Below are 22,891 nucleotides of genomic sequence, written 5' to 3'. Positions count from 1 at the left end.
TTTTTTATTTTTGACAGGCAGAGTGGACAGTGAGAGAGAGACAGAGAGAAAGGTCTTCCTTTTGCCGTTGGTTCACCCTCCAATGGCCGCCGCGGTAGCGCGCTGCGGCCGGCGCACCACGCTGATCCGATGGCAGGAGCCAGGTACTTATCCTGGTCTCCCATGGGGTGCAGGGCCCAAGCACTTGGGCCATCCTCCACTGTACTCCCTGGCCACAGCAGAGAGCTGGCCTGGAAGAGGGGCAACCGGGACAGGATCGGTGCCCCGACCGGGACTAGAACCTGGTGTGCCGGCGCCGCAAGGCGGAGGATTAGCCTAGTGAGCCGCGGCGCTGGCGATAGAAGACCTCTCTCTACCTCTACCTTCTACCCTCTACCCTCTACCTCTCCATAACTCTGACTTTCAAATAAATAGATCTTTAAAAAAAGCTACTGCCTAACATAGGATATTTTTAACAACACTAGGGTATTTCAAAAAGTTAGTGGTTAGTAGAAAATGGAATTAAGAGATAAGGCATATTTTCCACAAACTTTTGCAATACCTCTTGTATACAGAAGCACAAGGATTAATTTTCAAAATATGAATTCTAGATATTTATATCAGTCACTCCAACTAATGGACTTATAAGTGCAAACTACCTTTTAGAAAAGTAGTGTGAATGATGAAGTCACAAAGACAATGGAACCCGGCCCCTACACGGTGCCTGCGATGCCAGAGCTTCTCAGGCCCCAGTCTCTCATGGTCTCTCTGTTTCCCTCCCTCTCTCCCTCTCTTAAAGTTCCTTTCACATCAACAACTGGCTGCACTGAGTCCCAGATCACAAGACTTGCAAGGTTGCCTCCCCCTTAGATAATGCCTTGATGGTCCATCTCATCTCCAGGGCTTTTCCAGGAACCCTAGGCTCTGAGCAAAAAGCAGCTACCACCTGCATGGAGTGCCCAAACTGACAAGAGATCTGCTTTCCCATCAATCAATGTTTCCCCGAAGTACACAACATCACTGACCAATCAAAAGGAGGCCATGATCACTGTGGACCAAGGAACGACCTGCATGTGAGCTGAACATGCACCTGTCATGCTCCCAGCACCAATATCTTCATTAACTTCTCCAGGAGCTTAAGGATTCAGTGGTAGCTGCCTGCCTCCTGGCTCTGTGCTTGGCAAATAAACGCCCCTAGTGTCTATGCTTAGCTTGTTGGACCATCCAGTGAGCAGACCCAGGGTTTGGAGGTTCTGTAACACTTTTGATTAACAATCATGGAGAGAAAAAAAATGTAAGAGAAGGCTATTGCTACTACCACTTACTCAGAAGACTGTCAGCACCTTTAAAATCAAGCAGTATCAAGTGTAAGCGAGAATGTAAGAACACAAGGATTCTCAGCCACTACACTGGGCAGGATAAAGTAGTACAGTTTCCCTAGAGACAAGAGTCTGCAAATTTTTCCTTAAAGCTTTCCTTAAAGTCAATGAATGTTCTAGGCACTGAGAACCACAAGGCAACAGCCCAGATACTGTATGAGCAGTTTCTTACACAACCATCTAAAAGTCATAAATGGGGTGGGGGAGGTTGGTCAGTGGGTACCAAGTTACAGTCAAGAAGCAGCAGCGGCAGTGTGTTCTGGAATCCACTGCTCTACTAAAGAGATAACGCTGCTGTATATTTACTGTATATTTAATAAAACCTGGAAGATTTCAGATGTTTTTACCACAAAGAAGTGAGAAACATTTGAGTAGATATGCTGACCTTGGTTTGAGCATGACGCAATTTACATATGTACTGAAATACCACCTGGTACACCATAAATACCTGCAATTTTTATGCATCAGTTAAAAGTAAAAAAATGTAAGATGTACCAACCATGCACAGATCACAGGTTTCAGTAACACAGGGACAGATCAGATTCTGTATCTAAGCTTGCAGACACCTGGCATACAGCAATTTGGGTAGCATCTGGGACCAGGAAGTTTCCTTTCTGATCCAGAAGCTCAAGAAACTCTGACATGAGCAGAGGCTGGCACTGTGGCACAGTGAGTTAAGGTGCTTCTTGTGAGTCGGGCATCTCATCCTAGAGTGTGGGTTCGAATCCCAGCTTCCTGCTAATGTACCTGGGAAGGCAGTGGAAGATAGCCCAAGCACATGGGAGATACAGATGGAGTGACTGGCTCCTGGCTTTGGCCCAGTCCTGCCTGTTGCGGCCATCTGGGGAGTGAACCAGCAGATGGAAGAACTCTCTTTCTCTATTGCTCTTTTCATTAAATAAATACATAAAGAAATTCTCACATGAGTGGGCACAATAGCTAAATGTATTGCAGCATCAAGTATTAAAACATTGGAATAGGGTCGGCGCCGGGGCTCAATAGGCTAATCCTCCGCCTGCGGCGCCGGCAACCTGGGTTCTAGTCCCAGTAGGGGCACCAGATTCTGTCCTGGTTGCCCCTCCTCCAGGCCAGCTCTCTGCTGTGGCCTGGCAGTGCAGTGGAGGATGGCCCAAGTGCTTGGGCCCTGTACCCCATGGGAGACCAGGAGAAGCACCTGGCTCCGGGCTTCGGATCAGCGCAGGGCGCCATCTGCAGCAGCCATTGGAGGATGAACCAACAGTAAAGGAAGACCTTTCTCTCTGTCTCTCTCTCACTGTCCACTCTGCCTGTCGAAAAAATAAAAAAACAAAAATAAAAAAAAAAACCATTGGAATATAATCTAAATACTCAACAGGAAGGGAAGTAATAAATATGGCATAATCAGTCAGTGTGCTATCATGTGAGTATGTATTATTGACCCAGTTAGCTTCATAAGTATTAAGATAGTAAGATATAAATGACAATATTTGGTGAACTCTGCAGACTACATGGAGAGTTTGACATTACATATTCTGAAAATTGCTGCTGCTATCGATTTGTAAGGAGGGAAACATATGACTAAATATCACTTGGCTTCGGCATGCAGTTTGGATTTACAAGGAGAGAAGTTATCCATAAGCCAGAGAACGGCCCCAGAAATGGCCAGAAGTGCCCTGGGGCAGTGCTTCCCAGACTGAAGTGTTAATGTTGATAGTCAAAATTTGTGGATGATAACCTTCAATTTAAATGCTATTTATTCTTTTAAACTTTTATTTAGTAAACATAAATTTCCAAAGTACAGTTTATGGATTACAATGACTCCCCGTAACTTCTCTCCCACTCACACCCCTCCCATCTCCTGCTCCCTCTCCCATTCCATTCACATCAAGATTCACTTTCAATTATCTTTATATACAGAAGATCGATTTAGTATATATTAAGTAAAGATTTCATCAGTTTGCATCCACACAGAAACACAAAGTGTAAAATACTGTTTCAGTACTAGTTATAGCATTACTTCACATTGGACAACACATTAAGGACAAATCCCACATGAGGAGTAAGTACACAGTGACTCCTGTTGTTGACTTAACAATTTGACATTCTTCATAATGCATGTACGTGTGGGAAGTCTCTGCAGTTCATTGATTTTTAAGATACACTTTTATGTTTCAGCAACTCTGAAGTAGGATTGCACTTGTATCATCTATGTGTAGAGTTTGTATTTTGCCCTTAGTGTTACACAAAATGGGTCTTCTTATCATTGGAGCATGTTAAATCTAGTGAACTATAATGCAAGAACTGGAAGAGAGATTCACACTAAATTTGTCATGGTTGTTTCTTGGGTGAAGGGATTGAAGGAAGGAAGAGAGAGAAAGGGAGAGACAGAATTGGTTCAGCTAAGGGCCAATGTGATGCCCTTGATCAATGATACCTGACTTACATAAATTAAAAATACATAAATCAATGTAACAATATAACGTTATAACTTTAAATGCACACACCTTCTTATTTAAACTTAAAGGAGCTCAGTTTTGGTGATAGCGAAGATTATCCTCTTATAACCCTGGCAAAAAACATCCTCAAAAACACACCATTAAGACCCCCAAGTACACGCCAATCTTGGAAACTAGGTGTGTTGGGCATTGCTATGGCTGCTTTCAGATATAACTCAACATAGGGGTGAGGGAAGTTATGTAATTCTTCCAAACTCATGATTCTAGTAACAAGCAGAGCTAGAATTTAAGTCTACATTTCTGGATTTAATTCCTATCTTTGCACCATACAAATTGTCCTGATATGTAGACTTTTAAATTCTTATTTACAGATTAAAAAACTGAAGGAAATAGCAAATGATTTCAGTTTTTAGTTTTAATTTATTACTATATCTGAGAATCACAATGTAAAGAATTGTGATAGGTGGTTTGAGTAAATACTTAGATCAGCAGGACAAAGAGGTGACAGTAGAGTGGGTTTGCAAGTTGTGCTCCGTGGATTCTGAAAGCTTCAGGTGGACCTCAGGAGTCCTTGGATGTACTTAGGTATTCCATAATCAAAGCCATGCTTTTGGCCTACAAAGCAGGTTTAGACTGCCCAGGTTTAATATTCTATTTCAGTATATGAATGATCTCCTTAGAATGAATTTCAGTTGAAAAAACGTTATTTTACTTAGAGATTTACTAGGCTAGTTTTTCTTCCAGATTTTATGTTTTGTGACTCTGACTTAAGAATCAAATCTACAACTAAGTATGAAAAGCCTGTAACAAAGAGAATAATTATACAGTCTTAATAGGAAAAATTAGATTAATTACTAGAAAACAATTAGAATGATTATTCATTTATATGGATGATTTCAGTCAAATCTATCCTGCAACAGTCTCTAAGCTGTTTCAGTGTCAGAGTGACTTGAACACACAGTAGGTTTAATGCACACTAGCTGAATTCAGGAATGAATGAAGGAAAGGGTAAATGAATGAATGATTGACACAGTCTTGAAGGTCCTGGCTGAGAGGAGGCACAGATCCCAAGGCTCAATTTTGTACAAGCAATGGCAGTGCAAGCCAGATATGACCCTGGAATCCAGATCTTCATTCCCACTGCCCCAATTTTTTTTTCTTTGCAGTGAATATTTGAAAAAGTTATGGCATGGAAAAAATGCCATAACTAGTTCTGCTGTTTGAACCCACAACTTTCCACCACTTAACAACCTATCCTCATGAGGTTTTTGATGGGCACATCTGAGTTTTGAAAACCACTGTCAACATCATATGCAATTTCTAAGTTAGCACATCTAGTTTCTCAAGCACTCATTTAATTCATAGAAATCCAGAGCTGAGGGGCCTGAAGACATACTGTGTCACTTGTTTTAATTTAGTGACTCGTAGAGGTTTGACCTGACAGAGACATTTTCATTGACAATTCTAAGCTCCCTTATCTAGGAAAGCAGTAGATAGTTGCAAGATTACAGGTTTTGAGACCAGAGAGATGTGGGAACATTCTGGCTCTCACACTTACACTTGGTGGACATCAGGCAGATAACTACGCTCCTGGATTCTCAGTTTTATCATCTATTATTTGGGAATACTACCTAACTTGGTTGTTCTAAGGATTAGGAATAAAATTTTAAGACAGTTTGTCAGTCAACAAATGGAATTGATTACATATTTAGTTGTTTCTAATTCATGTGTTCCTGAAAAGGGCAATATTTGGGTACTTGTAACTTCTAACATAATGTTAGAGCACATGCGAGTACACCCATTATTTGGAGATGTACATCTGGTACTAGAAATATCTGAGAGTTATATCCCTTCTCCACAACTTCCTGGTTATCAGCAAAAATCTGCTTGTGTGACAGAAGTTCATCTTCCTAGATTTCAGTCTTTTGTTTCCTTGTGCTTTTACAGTAAAGTGGCGATGTTTTGTTTTCTCCCATGTGCTTCTGCAGTCACACATTGCACAAAAACACGGTGCTGATTTTTAATTAACTCACTGTACCTCGAGGTCTCCAGCTTCTGTCTTCAGTTTAATTACAGTTGTGAAGAGGATGTGGTGAAATTGCAGAGAGCATCTCTACATGATAAAAAATAATAAAATAGTTCTGCTTTGATCCTTCGATCATCTAAGCATGAATGCTTTGGGATAGTTAAATTGGTATGTGATTGTGGGAATCTCATTTTGTTGTGTCTTGTTTTTCCTGCAACACCTGTACCTGGCAGAGGCAAGTTTAGCTCAGTAAATCTGAAATCTAGTTAACTTGATTTGTAGAAAGTTGGAATTTAAGAGGTTTTATCCAACCAGACTGTTCTGCATTTGCCCTTGGCTCTCATTTGAAAATTGACACTTGGCCAAATACCTGTTGATGTGTATCTCATTCTGAATTTCAAGATATAATTGAAAAGAAATGCTGAACTCACCAGCGTGGCGAAGAGATGATAGAGAATGAAATAGATGGCAACCACAGGTGCCCACATGTGCCCCACAGCGTTTAGTGTCTGGTCCATTACATCCACCCATCCTTCCTGGGTGAGGATCTGGAACATGGACATAAATGCCTACAGAGGAAGAAAATGGGAAAAAAAAAAAAAACAGCTTTAGGCTTGCATACAATTTAAAATTAGTTTATGGTGTTGGAGGACTGACCTCAAAATTACTGTCACATGAGTGATCAGAGAAAGATCAGTCTTGAGTCAACATATGGGAAAGAGTGGAGAACAAAGATCTTAAAAGTGTTATATCTAGGGGCTGGCACTATGGTCCAGTAGGTTAACACCCTGTCCTGAAGCGCCGGCATCCCATACGGGTGCCAGTTTTAGTCCCAGCTGCTCCTCTTCCGATCCAGCTCTCTGCTATGGCCTGGGAAAGCAATAGAAGATGGTCCAAGTCCTTGGGCCCCTGCACCCACGTGGGAGACCTGGAAGAAGCTCCTGGCTCCTGGCTTCAGTACGGCGCAGCTCTGGCCATTGCGGCCATCTGGGGAGCAAACCAGTGGATGGAAGACCTCTCTCTGTCTCTACCTTTTTCTGTAACTCTGTCTTTCAAATAAAATAAAATAAATATTTAAAAAAATAAAGTGTTATACATAACTATTTGGTGTGGAACACTAAAATAATCAACCTGAATTAATATTAGACTTCTTGGTAAATACTGCTGAGCAAATTAGAAAAAAACAAAAACAAAACCAGAAATACTCAGAATCTTCATTTGCCTTCCAGTTTTTATCCTTCCAACAAGCCCACAGTTAATATTTCTAAGATAACTTTTTATTTTTTGCTGCTGCAACTAAGAGAAATGAATTTCTATAATAGGTACATTTGATTATCTAAAGCATATAAGAGAATAACAGTCTTAATATTTATTTTTGCAGTACCTACCTACCAAATTATTTCAGTTATCATATTAAAAACATGTGACTCTTTAAATAAAAAAGAATTATTTCTAAATGATATTGCCATGCACAGCAACTTAGTACAAACACATTTTTTCATGATTTCTAAAAAGTTTTCAAGGCAGAGTCAAGAGCAGGGAAGAAGCCAAGAACTAAAAAAATTAGAGCATTCCAACAGCAGTAACGCTAAAGAGCTCCTGCTCTCTGAAGTCCCCTGTTTACATGTTGTTCTAATTACATATATGACTGTATGTCTGTCCCTGACTCATGTATCCTGTGAATATCCGTGGCCAATAATTGCTTCTTAGTGATACTTTACCACAATGTCCAGAGTAAGTTGACATTTGGAGCCTAGTGACTCTTTAAAAAGTCTTTCATCTTCAGTGCATTGAAATCATAAATTGAATGAACAGGTATTGAGATTCCAAGAAAATAAAGTCCAGGATAATAGAAAGATGGACTGAGCTCAAGATAAAAGCCCTGTGACACTGATAGGATCTTAGAGCCAAATGGGGTCCTGAAGATAAGCTAATCAGGATTTTTTCTTTTTGAAGATAAGAAAATGAGGCTCAAGATAAGTGATTAGCCCAAAGTCACTCCATCAGTTTGTGCCTCCAACAGAAATAGCACCTTGGCACTCTGGCTCTAAAATAAGTACTTTCCAAGTGGTAGCATCCTGTGTTCAGTGAAGTCTTGGATTTTCCACTTCCTAGGCCTAGTCACAAAGCAATCTCTCTTAGCATCCTTGCCTTTTTCAAGGACAATTAACTTTTTTAGAAGTACAGCTCCCACTGCTCAGAACATAGTGGACACATGTGACTAAGGGAGCAATTTATTATTATGGGAATCTTGACCTAGCAGATATGTTTTGCCACTTAAACTTTGTCCATGTGTGAAGCACTTCACTTCTCCTGGAGTTAATCTTCCATAACCTCACTATCCTTGAGAATGTTTTGTTCATAAAAGGATGAAACACACTGTTTCTGATACTTGACTGCTTTGTCACCAACAGCAGTACAATAATCTCCTTGCCAGGGTGCCTAAAATGAAGGCAACTCACCAGAAACGTTCTATGAATGCTTGAGGGAATTTTTTTTAACACATCATATAATAGCCTAGGTATGCCAGAATTCATCATTGAGGGAATTACTTGTCCCCTGTTTCTGTTTTCTCTTGAATATTTATCACATCCAAAGGCAAGGAACCCAAGTTCTAAAAGTGATTCACTGGGCCAGCACTGTGGCGCAGCAGGTTAAAGCCTTGACCTGAAGTGCCGGCATCCCATATGGGCAATGATTGAAGTCCCAGCAGCTCCACTTCTGATCCAGCTCCCTGCTGATGTGCCTGGGAAAGCAGCAGCAGATGGCTCAAGTGCTTGGCCCCTGCACCCACATAGGAGACTTGGAACAAGCTCCTGGCTTCAAGGCTGTTGTGGTCATTTGGGGACTGAATCAGCAGATGGAAGACCTTTCTATACCTCTACTTCTCTCTGCAACTCTGCCTTTCAAATAAACAAATCTTTAAAAAAATAAAGTGGGCCGGCGCCGCGGCTCACTAGGCTAATCCTCCGCCTTGCGGCGCCGGCACACCGGGTTCTAGTCCCGGTCGGGGCACCGATCCTGTCCCGGTTGCCCCTCTTCCAGGCCAGCTCTCTGCTGTGGCCAGGGAGTGCAGTGGAGGATGGCCCAAGTGCTTGGGCACTGCACCCCATGGGAGACCAGGAGAAGCACCTGGCTCCTGCCATCGGATCAGCGCGGTGCGCCGGCCGCAGCGCGCTACCGCGGCGGCCATTGGAGGGTGAACCAACGGCAAAGGGAAGACCTTTCTCTCTGTCTCTCTCTCTCTCTGTCCACTCTGCCTGTCAAAAATAAAAAAAAAAAAATAAAAAATAAATAAATAAAAAAATTAAAAAAAAAATAAAGTGATTCACACACAATAATATCACATTGCTGTTATTTTATTTGACAAAGATGTCACCAGTGCAAAAGCATGGCTTATACATCCTAAAGATTTGATTGTAACAGGAAAAGAGTCAAAATATCCACCACTGTCAACTCAACAGACTGTGATTGGACATGGCTTTCTTTCCCCAAAAGTGACAGAAAAGCAGGTGATTCAGCCCAAAATTCTTAGTACTTAGAGACCAAAAACTCAGGTGTACCTTTCAGCTGTCTTGAGTCCAAACCAAATTGATTTGTTTGCATTCACTGTATTACCTTTCATGAATACTCAGCTATTTTGTGTTCATTAAATGCTCAGGACTGAGGAGCTATGGGATGCTAATCTGTTGCTGTGAGATAAGCAGTGTGGACAAGAAAATGTGTTAGTGTCTACTCTTTTCAGAATCTGAGAAGGAAAAAAAAAAATCGAATTTCCACACAGCCCAGCCACCTGAAAGCTCATACTTTAAGATACTTTGCATTATGATGGGATTTGTGTGTTTATAGCTGCTTACATGAATAAATCAACAAGAGACAGTGCCATTAAATACTTTTATTGGAAACTAAAAATTGTCTCTTGCTTGAAGGGTGCTTAGGTTTTGTTGCAATATTATCCAGAGATTTAAATGCAATTAACATTTGAGATTGTGAATCAAGTACTCTTACTGACTTATACAAGTATTGTGTATTAGATCTATTTTCCTTGAGGAACCTGCTCAGCTTTATCCAAACAAGCATTATTAAAATCTACTACAAGTTTGATGTGTTGGTATTGAGATCAGTAAAGAAATTTATTACCAGGAAGGAAAGGAAAAGATGTATGTGGCCAGCTCTAAAAAAAGGAAAAGCATGGTGCATTGAGAAAAAAAAAAAAAAAAAAGCATGGTGCATTGGTGAGTTACCCAGGAGGCACTTGGAAGGACCAATTTGTTCCTCTTGGGTGTCAAGACCAACTTTGGGAAAACGCTTGGCAACTGACTTTTTGCAATAAAGAGGAGCACGTTTTCAGCAGTGGAGTGGGCTGTGGTGAACAAAGGCCCAGCACAGGCTATTTCTTTCCTCTGTACCACCTCTTCATGTAGTATCTTGTTATCCTACCCTGTCGATTTTCTTTTTCCTTATGGTTTCAACCAACTTTTTATAAACTAGGAACCCCAATATCTTATCTGTAGTTTATGTTTAACATAGTTTTCTCTACCCATTTATGATATGTTTTCAAAATAAATTTTAAATTTCTGTGTGGTATAATTCGTCTTTTATAAAAGAGTTTATTTTGCTTAAATAACTTGTCTTACTGCAGGGGGTGGGCAGAGTGGGGCATGGGAGGGAGCACACACAAGCAAGTGTAAGAAAGAGAGCATACTCCCACATACTCCCCAAATGTCCACATCAGCCACCTAGACTGGGCTGGAACCAGCAGACAGCAACTCAATTCAGAATCCAATGACTTGAGCCATCACTGTCACCTGCTAGGTTTTGTATTAACAGGAAGCTGTAGTCAGGAGCCAGGGCTGGATAGCCAACCCAGGTATCCACATATAGGATTCTCATGTTAATTTGATATCAACACAAAGAGAACAGATTCATTGTAGCTTGAAGATACTATTCTAAGACTAATGTTTCCCTTTCTTGCTCCCTCCATTCATTCCTCTTTCTCTCCCTCTTCCTTTCTTTTCTTCCCAGCTATTAAGACAACGTTTTAAATTAACATGATAGTCAAAGCTTTAATAACCTACTAACTAAAGAGTTCACCAAGTAAAAAGAGCTATTCAGTGGATATATGCAAGGGCTACAAACCCTGATTAAGTGACCTCTTCAACAGTGTCCTAACCACTGGCCAAATATCCATCCCCATCTACAACTTCATGAGTCTAAACAAATAATTCTTATATAGTTGTGCACATCTCTTGTTATGATCAATGATTATTTTTCAAAGTCTTAATCTTAAGTTGTTATGATACAGTTGAAACATTAAGTAGTAAAGAACCCTTACCAACTGTCTTAGGCCTAAGTACTCTGGTTCTACTTTCTTGTGGCATTAGAAGGGCTGACGCCTCACTGTGGATGGTGAAGGTATTAGCACTGCCACCCATCCTGTTCCCTCCTGTTCACTTTCACTTTCCACCATCCATGTACATTTACATCCTCAAGTCTGACAACACACCCTGTTTTTCCATAATTAGGCTTTCCATCCATCTCAGCAAGTTGATAATCAACACATAGGAAGATTTCTATGACAATACTACTCACAGTTGAGCAAGGTAATGTTTCAAAATAATACTTCCTCCTCTGACCTCTGATATGAGGACATACACAGTGAGAGAAGGGAAATATTCAAGGATAAATGGATTCCCTTCTTTACTTTCAGTGTCCCGAAATGGGCCCAGTTTGGTTTGCATTATTTGAATCTTAGCTTTCTTATACAACTTTTGATTTTATTTTTGGGATTTTCTGATTATTTTTTACATGTCTCACTGTGAAAAGATATTCTTTCTTCCATCTTCCTGACAGAGTTTCCAGATCACACATTTTACCCATTGTTCAGAATCAATCCGATTACTATTGACACTGATGATCTTCCTGAACCCTTCCAATGCCCAGAAACCATTAGATTCTTCCCATCATAGTTTCCTTGCAGTGCCCTCTCTACTTGTTCTAATAGGGACTCCTGCTTCCTGGGCCCATTCTACAGTTGTAATTCCATTTCCTGACCTTCCTGCTTCGATCTCCTAGGCTCCCAGAGGCTCAGCCTGGTGACCACAGGCTTGTTGCTATCTGTCAGCTGGGTTCTCCTCTCTGCTTGGCTCTCTCAGCATGAGCTGTGTGCAGGGGCCAAAGTGCTAGCCAACTTGGCGGGCAATCAGGCTTGAACTATTAGGCTTTGGATATCTGAGCAATTTTGGAATCTCTACTGCAGCCAGAGCCAGTCATCCCCAGGCCTCTTGTAAGCCATCACTGTCACTCCACAGGCTCCAGGCGGGGGCACCAACAGGATACTCTTGGTTTGAGTCCTGTGAGGGGACAGAGCACAGCTCCCGGAGATCTCCTCATTCTTCTCTGTCCTGGGTCTCCTGTCCCTGGAGGTTTCTGGTTTTCTCTTTTCCTAATTTCAAGATGTGCCATTGTTTATTGTATGAGAGATTAACTTCTAAGAAATTATAAAATTGGCCTTCATGCTTAAGCTTTCTCCTTAGCTTTGGAAAATGAAAAGGTTGAAGAGCTGGCAATGTATCTTGCCTCTGGAGCAAGTGGCTTTGACACTCGAGACATTCTTGTCTTTTTTCCAGAGCTCTGCAGACTCCCTTGTTGCAATCTTGCCACACCGAGGGGCATGAGCATATACTACAGGAATTGCTTTTTCAACTTTATTTCTTAACTTCTTGCACAAAACAGGCCTATGGGATGAGCCTGAGTATTGTTCTTTCACATTCCTCCTCCCTCCCTCCCCTGCTCCCTGCCCTTCTCTGTACTAGTAGCTGCTATTCAAAGAAAACCATATGAAACTATAGCTTTTCCTAAATGGAGTTATGCTGGTGTAATGTTTCAAAGCTGATTACTTTTTTATTCATTTTCTTAGGTTTTAGGAAAGGAGAGCCTGTGATTTTTCTATTTTTATCTCCCAAGTCCACACCTACAGATGTAAATAGTGGTAAACAACTTCGTTAAATGCTTTTCCTTTTTATGGCTAATGACATAATCACATACTGAACATTTGTTGAGATCAACCATCCCTGCTAATGCTGCTAATTGAACAAGGGCTGAGCAGTTAACCTAGAACAGTCCGGTTGGAATATGAGATGATCTGGAACAAGCTACTCTATCTCAACAGGGGAGAATTACATTAATGAAAACCATCTCTAATGAACTTGGAGCTACAGGGAAAAATCACATTGCTACCAGTAGGATGTGGAGGTGAACCAATGAATGGAAACTGGTCATGCAGTTGAGTAGGGATGAAAGCGAAATTACGAAGTCACAGTTACTCGCACCTTGATGATTCGAGGAAGCAAACCTCTGAATGAACACAAGTTCAGTGGGAAAGAAAATGTATTGAATAAAGAGACTGCAGTGATTCTCACCCAACATACAGCAAAGATTCTGCAAGTCTTTAGCTTAGTGTCTCCCTGTTTCTAATCTGACTCGTATCTCTTGAGTATTTGAGAGCAAAGCAAAGGGTGAGAGCCAGGGAGCAGAAGTGAAAGCCAGAAGAGACAGTGTGCAGAAGGGAGTTGCCACAGGGATGTTACTAGAGAACACACCTCTAAGAGCCAAGAACAAGGGCCAGAGCATTGCAGTAGAGCCCCTGAGGCCTCTGCCAGCCTCTTCTCCTGGTGTCTCCTCAATTCTCCAATCTCTACATCTGCAGAGGTCCAGAGCCTGATTCCCAGATATTTTTCTTCAACACTAACTGGTTGATCTCAGCAATCCTAACACCCTAAAATTCCACCCACGTACTGATGATTCCAACACGGTAGTTCCAGCTCCGCCTCCACAAGACGTGTCCTTGACATCTAGCAGGAGTTTCAAGTATGCGATGACTCAACTTAAACTCCATTTCCAAACCTGTCCCTCCTGTGATCTCAGCAGGTGACCAGCTGATTCCCCAGGTCATTTGGGCAATGTCTGGGTCCTTCTCATTCCCTCACCTTCTCCATCTGATCTAGCAGGAGCCTGAAAATCCAGTTCGGTTCTTGGTCTCATTTCTGCAGCTGTCCTCAATATTGTTTGACATCGCTACTAAAACAGCTGATCATTTCCCCCTAAGTGGTTCTGTATTTTGGTGCTGTATTTTCTGGTTTTAAACAGATTGAGGGAGAGGGGTTGGATAAAAGATAACACCGAAAAGGGGAGAAAGGGAATAAATAGGTATTCTCAGTGCTTTTCTTTTGTTTTTAACACCCTTTAAACACTGATCTGAGGTGGACTGAGCAAAGTCTCTTAGACCATGCTTCTCTCAGGCCCAAGGAGGGCCCATGGCAGAGGCCAGACCACTGAGAACAAAAACTCTTTTTCCTTGAGTTCCAAGGATTCATTTCTGACCCCAAATCTCTCTGATGAATCTTCTCAGAGTTTGGTGACTACAAAGCAAGGGTTTTCCACTATGTTGAAACAAGCCACTTGAATGTGTTTATCCAGATTGTGCAAAGTACAACTTAAAAAAAGCATCACAAATGATTATTGAAATTTGATGAATTGGTGCATATTTTGAGTTTTTTTGGAATGAGGACATCAATTTATATTAATACATAGTCAAATATTTTAAAATGTAGAACAGACAAATACCTTACATTCTGATAAACATATATAGCAAGTAGAATATATGGTGAGATTTCATTTGAAATATAGAAATATAGATATGTTTTTGTGTATACTGCTTGAAAGCATATTCAATAAACTTTATAACTGAGGACTGGAAAGGATTAACGGATGAGGGAAGTGGGTAAATATTTTTTAAAAAGACTTTTAAAAGTAACACATCAAAATATACACACTCATACACACATATTTGTGGATATAAATAGATATGGATATTTAACTAAAGTATGAGAAAGATAATTCACATACCATAAACTTCACCCTCTAAAGCATATAATTCTTAGTTTATTTAGAATTGTGAAACTATTACTATCATCCAATTTCAGAACTCTCTTATACCAAAACGCAACTTTGGTTGCATTTGGTAACCAATAACACACTTTCTATTTCTAGATTCCTATAAATGGAATCACATCATACTTGGTCAAGCTTCATGTATTTTGTAGCATATATATCAGCACTTCATTCTCTTTTATTGAACATAATAGTTCATGGTGTGGAAAGCCTACATTTTACCTATCCATAGTTGATTAATAGTTAGGTTGTATATACTTGTTGCTATTATACACAATGTTGTTATGAACATTGGTGTCCAAGTTATAGTATGGACATATATGTAAAATTACATTTACTCAATGTGTTTTATTAGTTCCATGAAAAAACATGTAAAATCATTTTTTACTTTTGAAAGTATACAAACTTAGAAATTGAAAACATGGTGAGGAATAAAATTTCTATCATCCATGTGCAAATTTCATTCTATAATATAACTTGCACCTGTTTTATCTTTAGCCGATCTTAAGAACTGTCTCTTCAAAAGAATCACTTTCAGAATGAAATGCACTTGACAACTAACATAGTAGCTCAGCCTTTTTACTGAGAGTGTTCCTGCTGTGTCTTACTCCTAGACAGCCCTAAAATAGACTTACCTTGATGGCATTCATGGAATGCCAAAGTGACATCTCCTTTGGCTTTAATTGCCTCAATTATTCACCTACTCAATTTCCTCCTTTCTCCTTCCAACTCAAATGGAAAGAATTTGTAGGGGAATGCTATCTTCTGAAAAACCCAGTGATCTCATAATCCTTTAATATTTTTGGTGTAAATTTCCTTTTCTTGTATCAGTCAACTATTCAAAGCTTTAACAATATTTTAAATGATAGCAATGCATATAGTAAATGTTGGATCTATCTACTGTTGGAGTTTAATTTCTAAAAATTGCATTGGTGGACAGTCATAACTGAAAAGTTAATAGAAAATTGGGATTGCGAAAAACCGATAAAAATGGTATTAAATATATCTAAAACCTACAGTAAGTAGATCTCCAAGAGACACCACTTACTGTGACTAAACTGAATTGTACATAAATACAAACACGGTGGATTTGAGATGTGGAATGAGAGCACCGCACTGAAATGTTACAGCCATTTACAGTAGCCATTTCTTTGCTCCAACTTCTTCCTTATCTGGTTTAGATGGAATTCCATGGTCTATCAATTCAATCACATTCTTCTCAAGTCTCATCTTTTTGCCAAACTCCCAGAAGAAAATATCAACCCCAGGAGAACTTTCATGGCTGTACCTACCAGTCCAGGTGGATCACAGAGAATGGCAGACTGTGGGGAAAGGTACACTCATCCCCTACAGCCTCCAACATTATCTGGCTAGTCTCTGTGATCAATGTACCATGTGTCAGCTTTTTACCACTATCACAAAATACCTGGTGATGGTCTTCAGACTGGCAGATCGGGAGGTGGCACAGAGCAACATATGGCAAGAAACAGGAAGCATAAATTGTCTCTCTCCCTCTCCTTACAAAGCCTTCAGGATTCAATCATAGTGCACCACCCCAAAGACCCCACCTCCAATCATCATAGTAAGATTAAGTTTCCTCTCCTGACAGCATTCATATAAGACTTTAGGGATGAAATTTCTGAGAGTTTCGGTTACAGCTGTATTCAAATTGTAGTGTGTTATTAGCCAGAAACATTTCCAGACTTCTGATCTAACTTTGGCCACTGGATCTCTGCTCTCACAACAAAAGATGGCCTTCTCAGAAGGCACAGGTGAAGGGCTTCTGTGTCAGAGAGAGAGCAAACGGGCTGAGAGTAAAGACCAGGGCACCCTGTGGAGCACTGGAGCAAACAGGTCTCAAGAGCTCAGTGTCTGCAGCCACAGTGCTGAGTGTGTTACTTCCGTAAAACTCTGAGGCATGCTGAGGCCAAAATATACCATCATTTTGTCAGTCTTTGATAGTTGTTTTTGAATCAAAGTATGTGTGAATACTGCATGAAGTATTATACAAATAACCTTTTAAGTGATAATTTAAGATCTGTCTTAAATATATGGTCCCAAGGAAACAATTTTCTATTACATGGGCTAAAATTTACCATATATTCTCATGACTTAGACTTTTTATGTCACATAAGATATTGAGCTCTCATAGAATGGCAGATGTCCTAAACAACACTCTGGCCTCAGAATCAGCCCTCAAGGCATTCGGATCTGGCGGAAGAGCCCATGAGAGTAGCAGGCATGGAAAGCCAAGATATCATGGAAAAAAAAAAAAGAGCTAAATGAATGATCTCTGTGAGTGAGATCCCAGTGGAAAGAACGGGGCCATCAAAGAAGGAGGTACCCTTCTCCGAAGGGAGGAGAGAACTTCCACTTTGACTATGACCCTATCGGAATAAGATCAAAGTCAGCGAACTCTAAAGGCTTCCATAGCCCTGGCAACTCATGACTAGAGCCTAGGGAGATTACTGACGCCATGAACAGGAGTGTCAAATTGTTAAATCAGCAACAGGAGTCACTGTGTACTTACACCCCATGTGGGATCTGTCCCTAAAGTGTCGTCTAAAGCGAAGTGATGCTATAACTAGTACTGAAACAGTATTTTTATACTTTGCGTTTCTGTGTGGGCACAAACTGATGAGGTCTTTACTAATTATATACTGAAGTGATCTTCTGTATATAAAGAGAATTGGAAATGAAAAAAAAAAAACAACCTGGTGTTAAAATGGAAATGGCATAGAAAATTAATTAATTTGAAAAAAAAATTATGTAGGATCTCTGTCTTTAATGTGCTGTACATTGCTATTTAATGCTATAATTAGTAATCCAATGCTAGTTTTTTCTCTTTATGTTGCTATATGGGCAAAATGTTGAAATCTTTACCTAATATGTACTAAACTGATCTTCTGTATATAAAGAGAATTGAAAATGAATCTATACATGAATGGAAGGGGAAAGGGAGCGGGAGGGGGGAGGGTTGCGGGCGGGAGGGAGGTTATGGGAGGGGGGGAAACCATTGTAACCCATAGGCTATACTTTGGAAATTTATATTCATTAAATAAAAGTTTAATAAAAAAAAAGAAAAAAAAAGATATTGAGCTCTAGTATTACAGAGCTCAAAAGTGATATAAAGTATTTTAATAAAATACTTTCTTCAGATACATGATTTGGACAGTTTGACAATGTTTTTGGTGGCATTATTTCATCTTTGAATTCAATGATTCAAAAGATATCTTCTAGCTATAAGTGTCTACCATTTTATGATTAATAGACAATGGCATTCATTTGGACAATTTTTTTTTAGAGACCACACTTTCCAATCTGTTTTCCCAGGCCAAGAGTCACCAATAAAATGATAGAAAAAGGTCATACAGTGAATGCTTTATTACCAATAGATAAAATAATTGCCTTTTGGTGTTGTAATTTTTCCAGACTGTACAGTGAAACAAACATTAACACTTCTACTGCTAGTGGGATGAAAATAAAGAGCTGTGTGAAACAGGTACTTCGTTCCATCTAAAGTCATAATAAACTGGAATCTTGAATCACAGAGGAACACTAATGTTGTCATAGGGCTCTTCCTGGAGAGTTTACTCATCAGGGACATTTATAGGATAAGGCTTTCGGAACCATGTATATGTCTCTATTTGTAAATTCTTTTGAAATCAGAGGCCTGTTGAAATCAGCCACTTTTATTTAACAGAGGTAAAGCATTTAAAATACCAGTATCTCTGTAAAATAATTATGCCTTATTCTTGATGATTTAGAGAGTAATAAAGTTGAAACTTGTGGTTTCAATTCATCCCATGGCTGTCTTTTTATGTTGGCAAAAAAGCCCAGCATTTCTTTTTTTTTTTTTTTTAAACTTAGTCCACATTGTTCATTTTGCTTCCACAATTCCCAAAATATGCTTGTTGCCAAGCATTCCACTTAAATGAATAAAAGGAGAGGAAGGCAAAAGACTGTTTACTGGTCAAATTTTAGATGACTAAGGAAAAGCCTTAGCAAATCTAGACTAATGTAATTGGCCTGAAATGTCAAAATGAGCCTGAACGTAATTAGAAGCAAAGCAGACATCAGAACATTATGCTCATTCCAGCAGCAAATTACTTTAAGTAGCATCTACACTTAAATATAATTTCCAGAGTAAAAGGAAAAAAAAAGTCAGAAGCTCATTTACACAAACCAGTGAGTCTTTTTCTAGTTATGAAAATATATGTGGGTGTATCCAGTCATTGCTTTTCTTGGTCATGTTTATCTTTCTACATATAACATCATAATAGAAATTGTATACAAGGCCATACATTGGTGTAGTCCTCTGGGATTTCTTTTCTGCTAAGATTAAATGCTATGAGCCAGGAATAGCATGTGCACTGTGCATGGTGTTTTGCAACTTGCAAACCACTTCCTTGCCTATTGTTTACTGTAATCTTAGCAAAAATCCTGTGAACTAGTTACTGTAGGTATCACAGCCCATCTCAGCCATGGAATTAAAGCACTAAGGTCCACAGACTACTCAAGCTTACAGGTAGCAAATGGTGTTGCTGGGTGCAGACCTCAGACTTCTGCTGCCCTTTGAGATACTGCAGAGAAAAGATGTTTGAGACCTAATAATCACTGATCCCTTGCCACCATCTAAGTCACTAAAACCAGCAAAGCACTTGTCTATTCTGAGCAATATGTAAGCATGTTGATCACTTTTATCTAGCACAGTACTGGGCACATATGTGGAGCTCCACATGATGCTCTATTGATTAGTGAAAAGCAGATATCATCAATATTCTTCATTCTTTGTGAAAATAAGCTCAAATCATTAGCATTTTTACATACGAAAAAGACATAAGCTTTTCATTTTTATGGTGATCTAAAGTTACAAGATATATTTAAGTCACAGAAATATTTTAGTCAGTTAAGACTTCAAATGTTAAAATTCTGTTAAAAACATTAAAGGAAAGATATCAAGATGAACTGAATGAACTTACAGTTCTCCCCTACCATTCTTACAGAGCATATTTTTGGTTGAAATATACTTCCCACCAGTTATGTTAGAATAATTTTGAAAAGTAACCTTCTAGCTGACAGAACAAACAGCTGTGCAAATGAGACCTGGAGATTTATGCAAATAGGGGACTTCTGAATTAATTTTCTTCACAGAACAGACTCTCAAGTTTCTTGGAGTATTTATGCCCTATTTCTTAATTAGTGATTTTGCTAATGTCAATCACATTACATTTTCATAATTTAAATGATGCATTTCATTGGCAGATATGTGCTGCAGAACTGCAGATGCAAGTTGATATTTTACTCTTGCTGCAGGAGTAATTTGGTGACATGCACAAAATAGACAGTGCTCCTGGAACAGATGTCTGCCCTATTGTTAGACAAACTGACGATTTATTAAGAAGATTTTGGTAATGAAAATGCCCCGGGGGTTCACTAGGAAAGCCACTGTTTAGTCTTCCTCTCTGCTTATGTAATTATGGCCAACAATAAGATTTTTCTATTAAACTTTATATGGAAAGCTTTGGTAAGTGAAATGTTGGCATTTTTGTAAATGAACTACTTTTTAGACATGGGCTTTGCCTATTGTTTCCTGTATTGACAAATATAGAAACACAACTACTATTTTCTCTGCTCAGGTCCTTATGTGCCATAAAAAAAACTATGTTTCATTTTTAAAATCTGAGGTTTCATTTTTAATAATGTGAAAAACATCCTGTTTCATTTCTCATTTCTTTTCCCTAAGGTCACCAGAAAAGGAGCTTTAGTGACAATTATATTGTCTGGTCTTTTCTGTTACAAACATAAATGTCAAGGCTGTGCTTCTCTCTGGATTGTGTTTATCAATACTTTAACACCTTGAAAATAAACTTGATAGTTGTTTATAAATGTTTAACTGATTGAGCAAAAAAATGTTTAACTGAATTATTTTCTTTAATGAACCTGATTTTACAAGTCAAAAATTAAGTTAGTCTTACTATAAATACAACTAGCATATGTTCATGTGTGAATACATATTTATATATTTTCTTTTAACATTTTACCTCTTCATATGCTTGCCATTTTTTTTTAAAAAAAATTTATTACTGATGTGTGATTACAAACCACGGTTTTATATCTTTATGTGCCTTCCACTTATTTCCTTTTCTTAAACAAATAAGTCATTTACTTTAGAAAAACTGAAAATATCAAAATGTATTAATAAGTTACACATAATTTAAACAGATTGTGTGTATTTTCAATAATTTGTTCTAGAATTTGGGTGTCCTACCAGGTATTTTTGTAGCCATATATATGTCCTTGAGACAAAACGGAATTCAGCTGTAAATATAGTTTCATATCATGCTTTGTAGGACAATGTCTTACTAGCATAATTTAGCTTACTCATGACTTACCTCATTGATTATTCTGTAAAAACACAGTTTTGAGAAAAGTATGAGGGCACTTCAAAAAGTTAGTAGAAAATCAAAGTTACAATGTTTGTTACAAAATTTTTTGAAATCCATGTAAAGTTTCATAATATGCATTTTCCATGAAGGTTTTGAAGACTACTTTTATGCATGTATTTAAAATTTTTTCACCAAAAGCGGCTTATCTTCGAACTCCATTTTCCATGAACTTTTTGAAGTACCCTTGCCTAAAACACTACTCTATCCTATTATGAATGTGCATTAAAGTTGCTTCAACAATTTCATCATAGGAAAATAATGCAAAGAACACTTTTTGGTCAATCTTTGTATGCATTTTTTTTCTGATGATAGATTTCTAGAAATGCAGTTACTACATCAAAGTGTAAAAATGCTTTTTAGTGTCTTGACATATAATGAAACACTGATTCCCAGAAAAATGACACAAATTTTCACTGCTACATGCAATACATGAGGCTGTCTGTGCTTTCTTGCTATCAGTATACATCATCATTAACATAAAACAAAAAGAGAATCTTTGTCCATTTGACATTTTCTTCCTGACACGAATAGTAAATGAAGGTTGCATCTTCCTATTTCCCTTAGAAGATATTTACGGTGGTTGGTTTTTATTTGTTTTAATATTCAAATTTAGCTTTCTTCTTTGTAATTTATTTCATTCTTTTAGGTCTATACAGCCCTTCACCATTCAAGAAAAAATACTGTATTTTCTGTTGGCTCCCCACATTTGTAGCCTTTAAATATCCTTGCTCTAATTCATCAGGAAGATATTTCAGTACATAGCATGAGGGGGCCCTAGAATTGTCAACAAATGTTCTTCAATAATCACTAGTCTTTAATCATTCATTGTGACAATTTATTTGCAATATGTTATTTTGTTGAATATACTGAATAGAAGAGTTCGCACTTTTAATTGTTAGTTAACTCTAACTCTCTAAATTACTGTGTACTTGTATGCTTTCTTGTTGGTTCTCACCAATTATTAGTGATGTTCCTTAACTCTTCTTTTTTATGTCTAACATTCCTTAATAGAGTTGTTTTGAGAATTACTTTAGAAGTGTGAGGATATCTACATACGTAAGCATGATCTCTGTCTCCCCTCTCACTCTATCTGTCCATGCAAAGTTCTTATAATAGGACCTCACACATAAAAATACTCATATACAGTAACTGCTATTAATAATAATGGCTGTTGGAGAAATGTCTTTCTAGACTTTATTAGTAATAATTATGTTCTCTAGAAAGTCATCTGCCCTTCATAATCACTGTGGAACACACATGAACACACTTACCTACCTAAGTATATTTGCTAGAAAAATCAGCCACGCTTGTGTCCAAACAGCAGGAAACGCAGACGTGAGGTTTGTGGGTTTGGGATTTTGTTTCTGTTTTTACCTTAATTTTGTTTTTATTTCCCCCTTTAGGTTATTTTAAATGCTGGCTAAATTTGACTGGGTATAATCCTTATTGTTCACATCATATTCTGCCTGGAACAAGGCAGACTATAAGAAATATTCCATTTATTGTTGGACTGACAGCAGATATGACAAAATGCTTTCGTCTAGCTGAGTGATACAGAGAACCACTCCTCCTCCCTCGCCAGCACCGTGTTCTTTTTCCTCCCTAACCCTCCCCCCCCACCCCCCCGGCCCACACTCATCTTTCTCTATAGTCCCTCTGGTGGTTTTAAGT

At 38.8% G+C, this 22,891-nt stretch overlaps 1 protein-coding gene across 2 annotated transcripts in view; it reads right to left on the bottom strand.

Annotated features, from left to right (window-relative positions):
• NALCN (sodium leak channel, non-selective) overlaps positions 1-22,891 on the bottom strand; it is a 375,909-nt gene that overhangs the window by 136,335 nt on the left and 216,683 nt on the right. For both annotated transcript variants that reach the window (XM_062193965.1, XM_062193966.1), the window contains exon 14: positions 6,251-6,388. In XM_062193965.1, coding sequence (XP_062049949.1) covers positions 6,251-6,388 — 138 coding nt within the window. The remainder of the gene's footprint in view (positions 1-6,250; positions 6,389-22,891) is intronic.

Source organism: Lepus europaeus, chromosome 6, assembly GCF_033115175.1.
Source record: "Lepus europaeus isolate LE1 chromosome 6, mLepTim1.pri, whole genome shotgun sequence".
Taxonomy (NCBI): Eukaryota; Metazoa; Chordata; class Mammalia; order Lagomorpha; family Leporidae; genus Lepus; species Lepus europaeus.
This window is presented reverse-complemented; position numbering and strand designations above follow the sequence as displayed.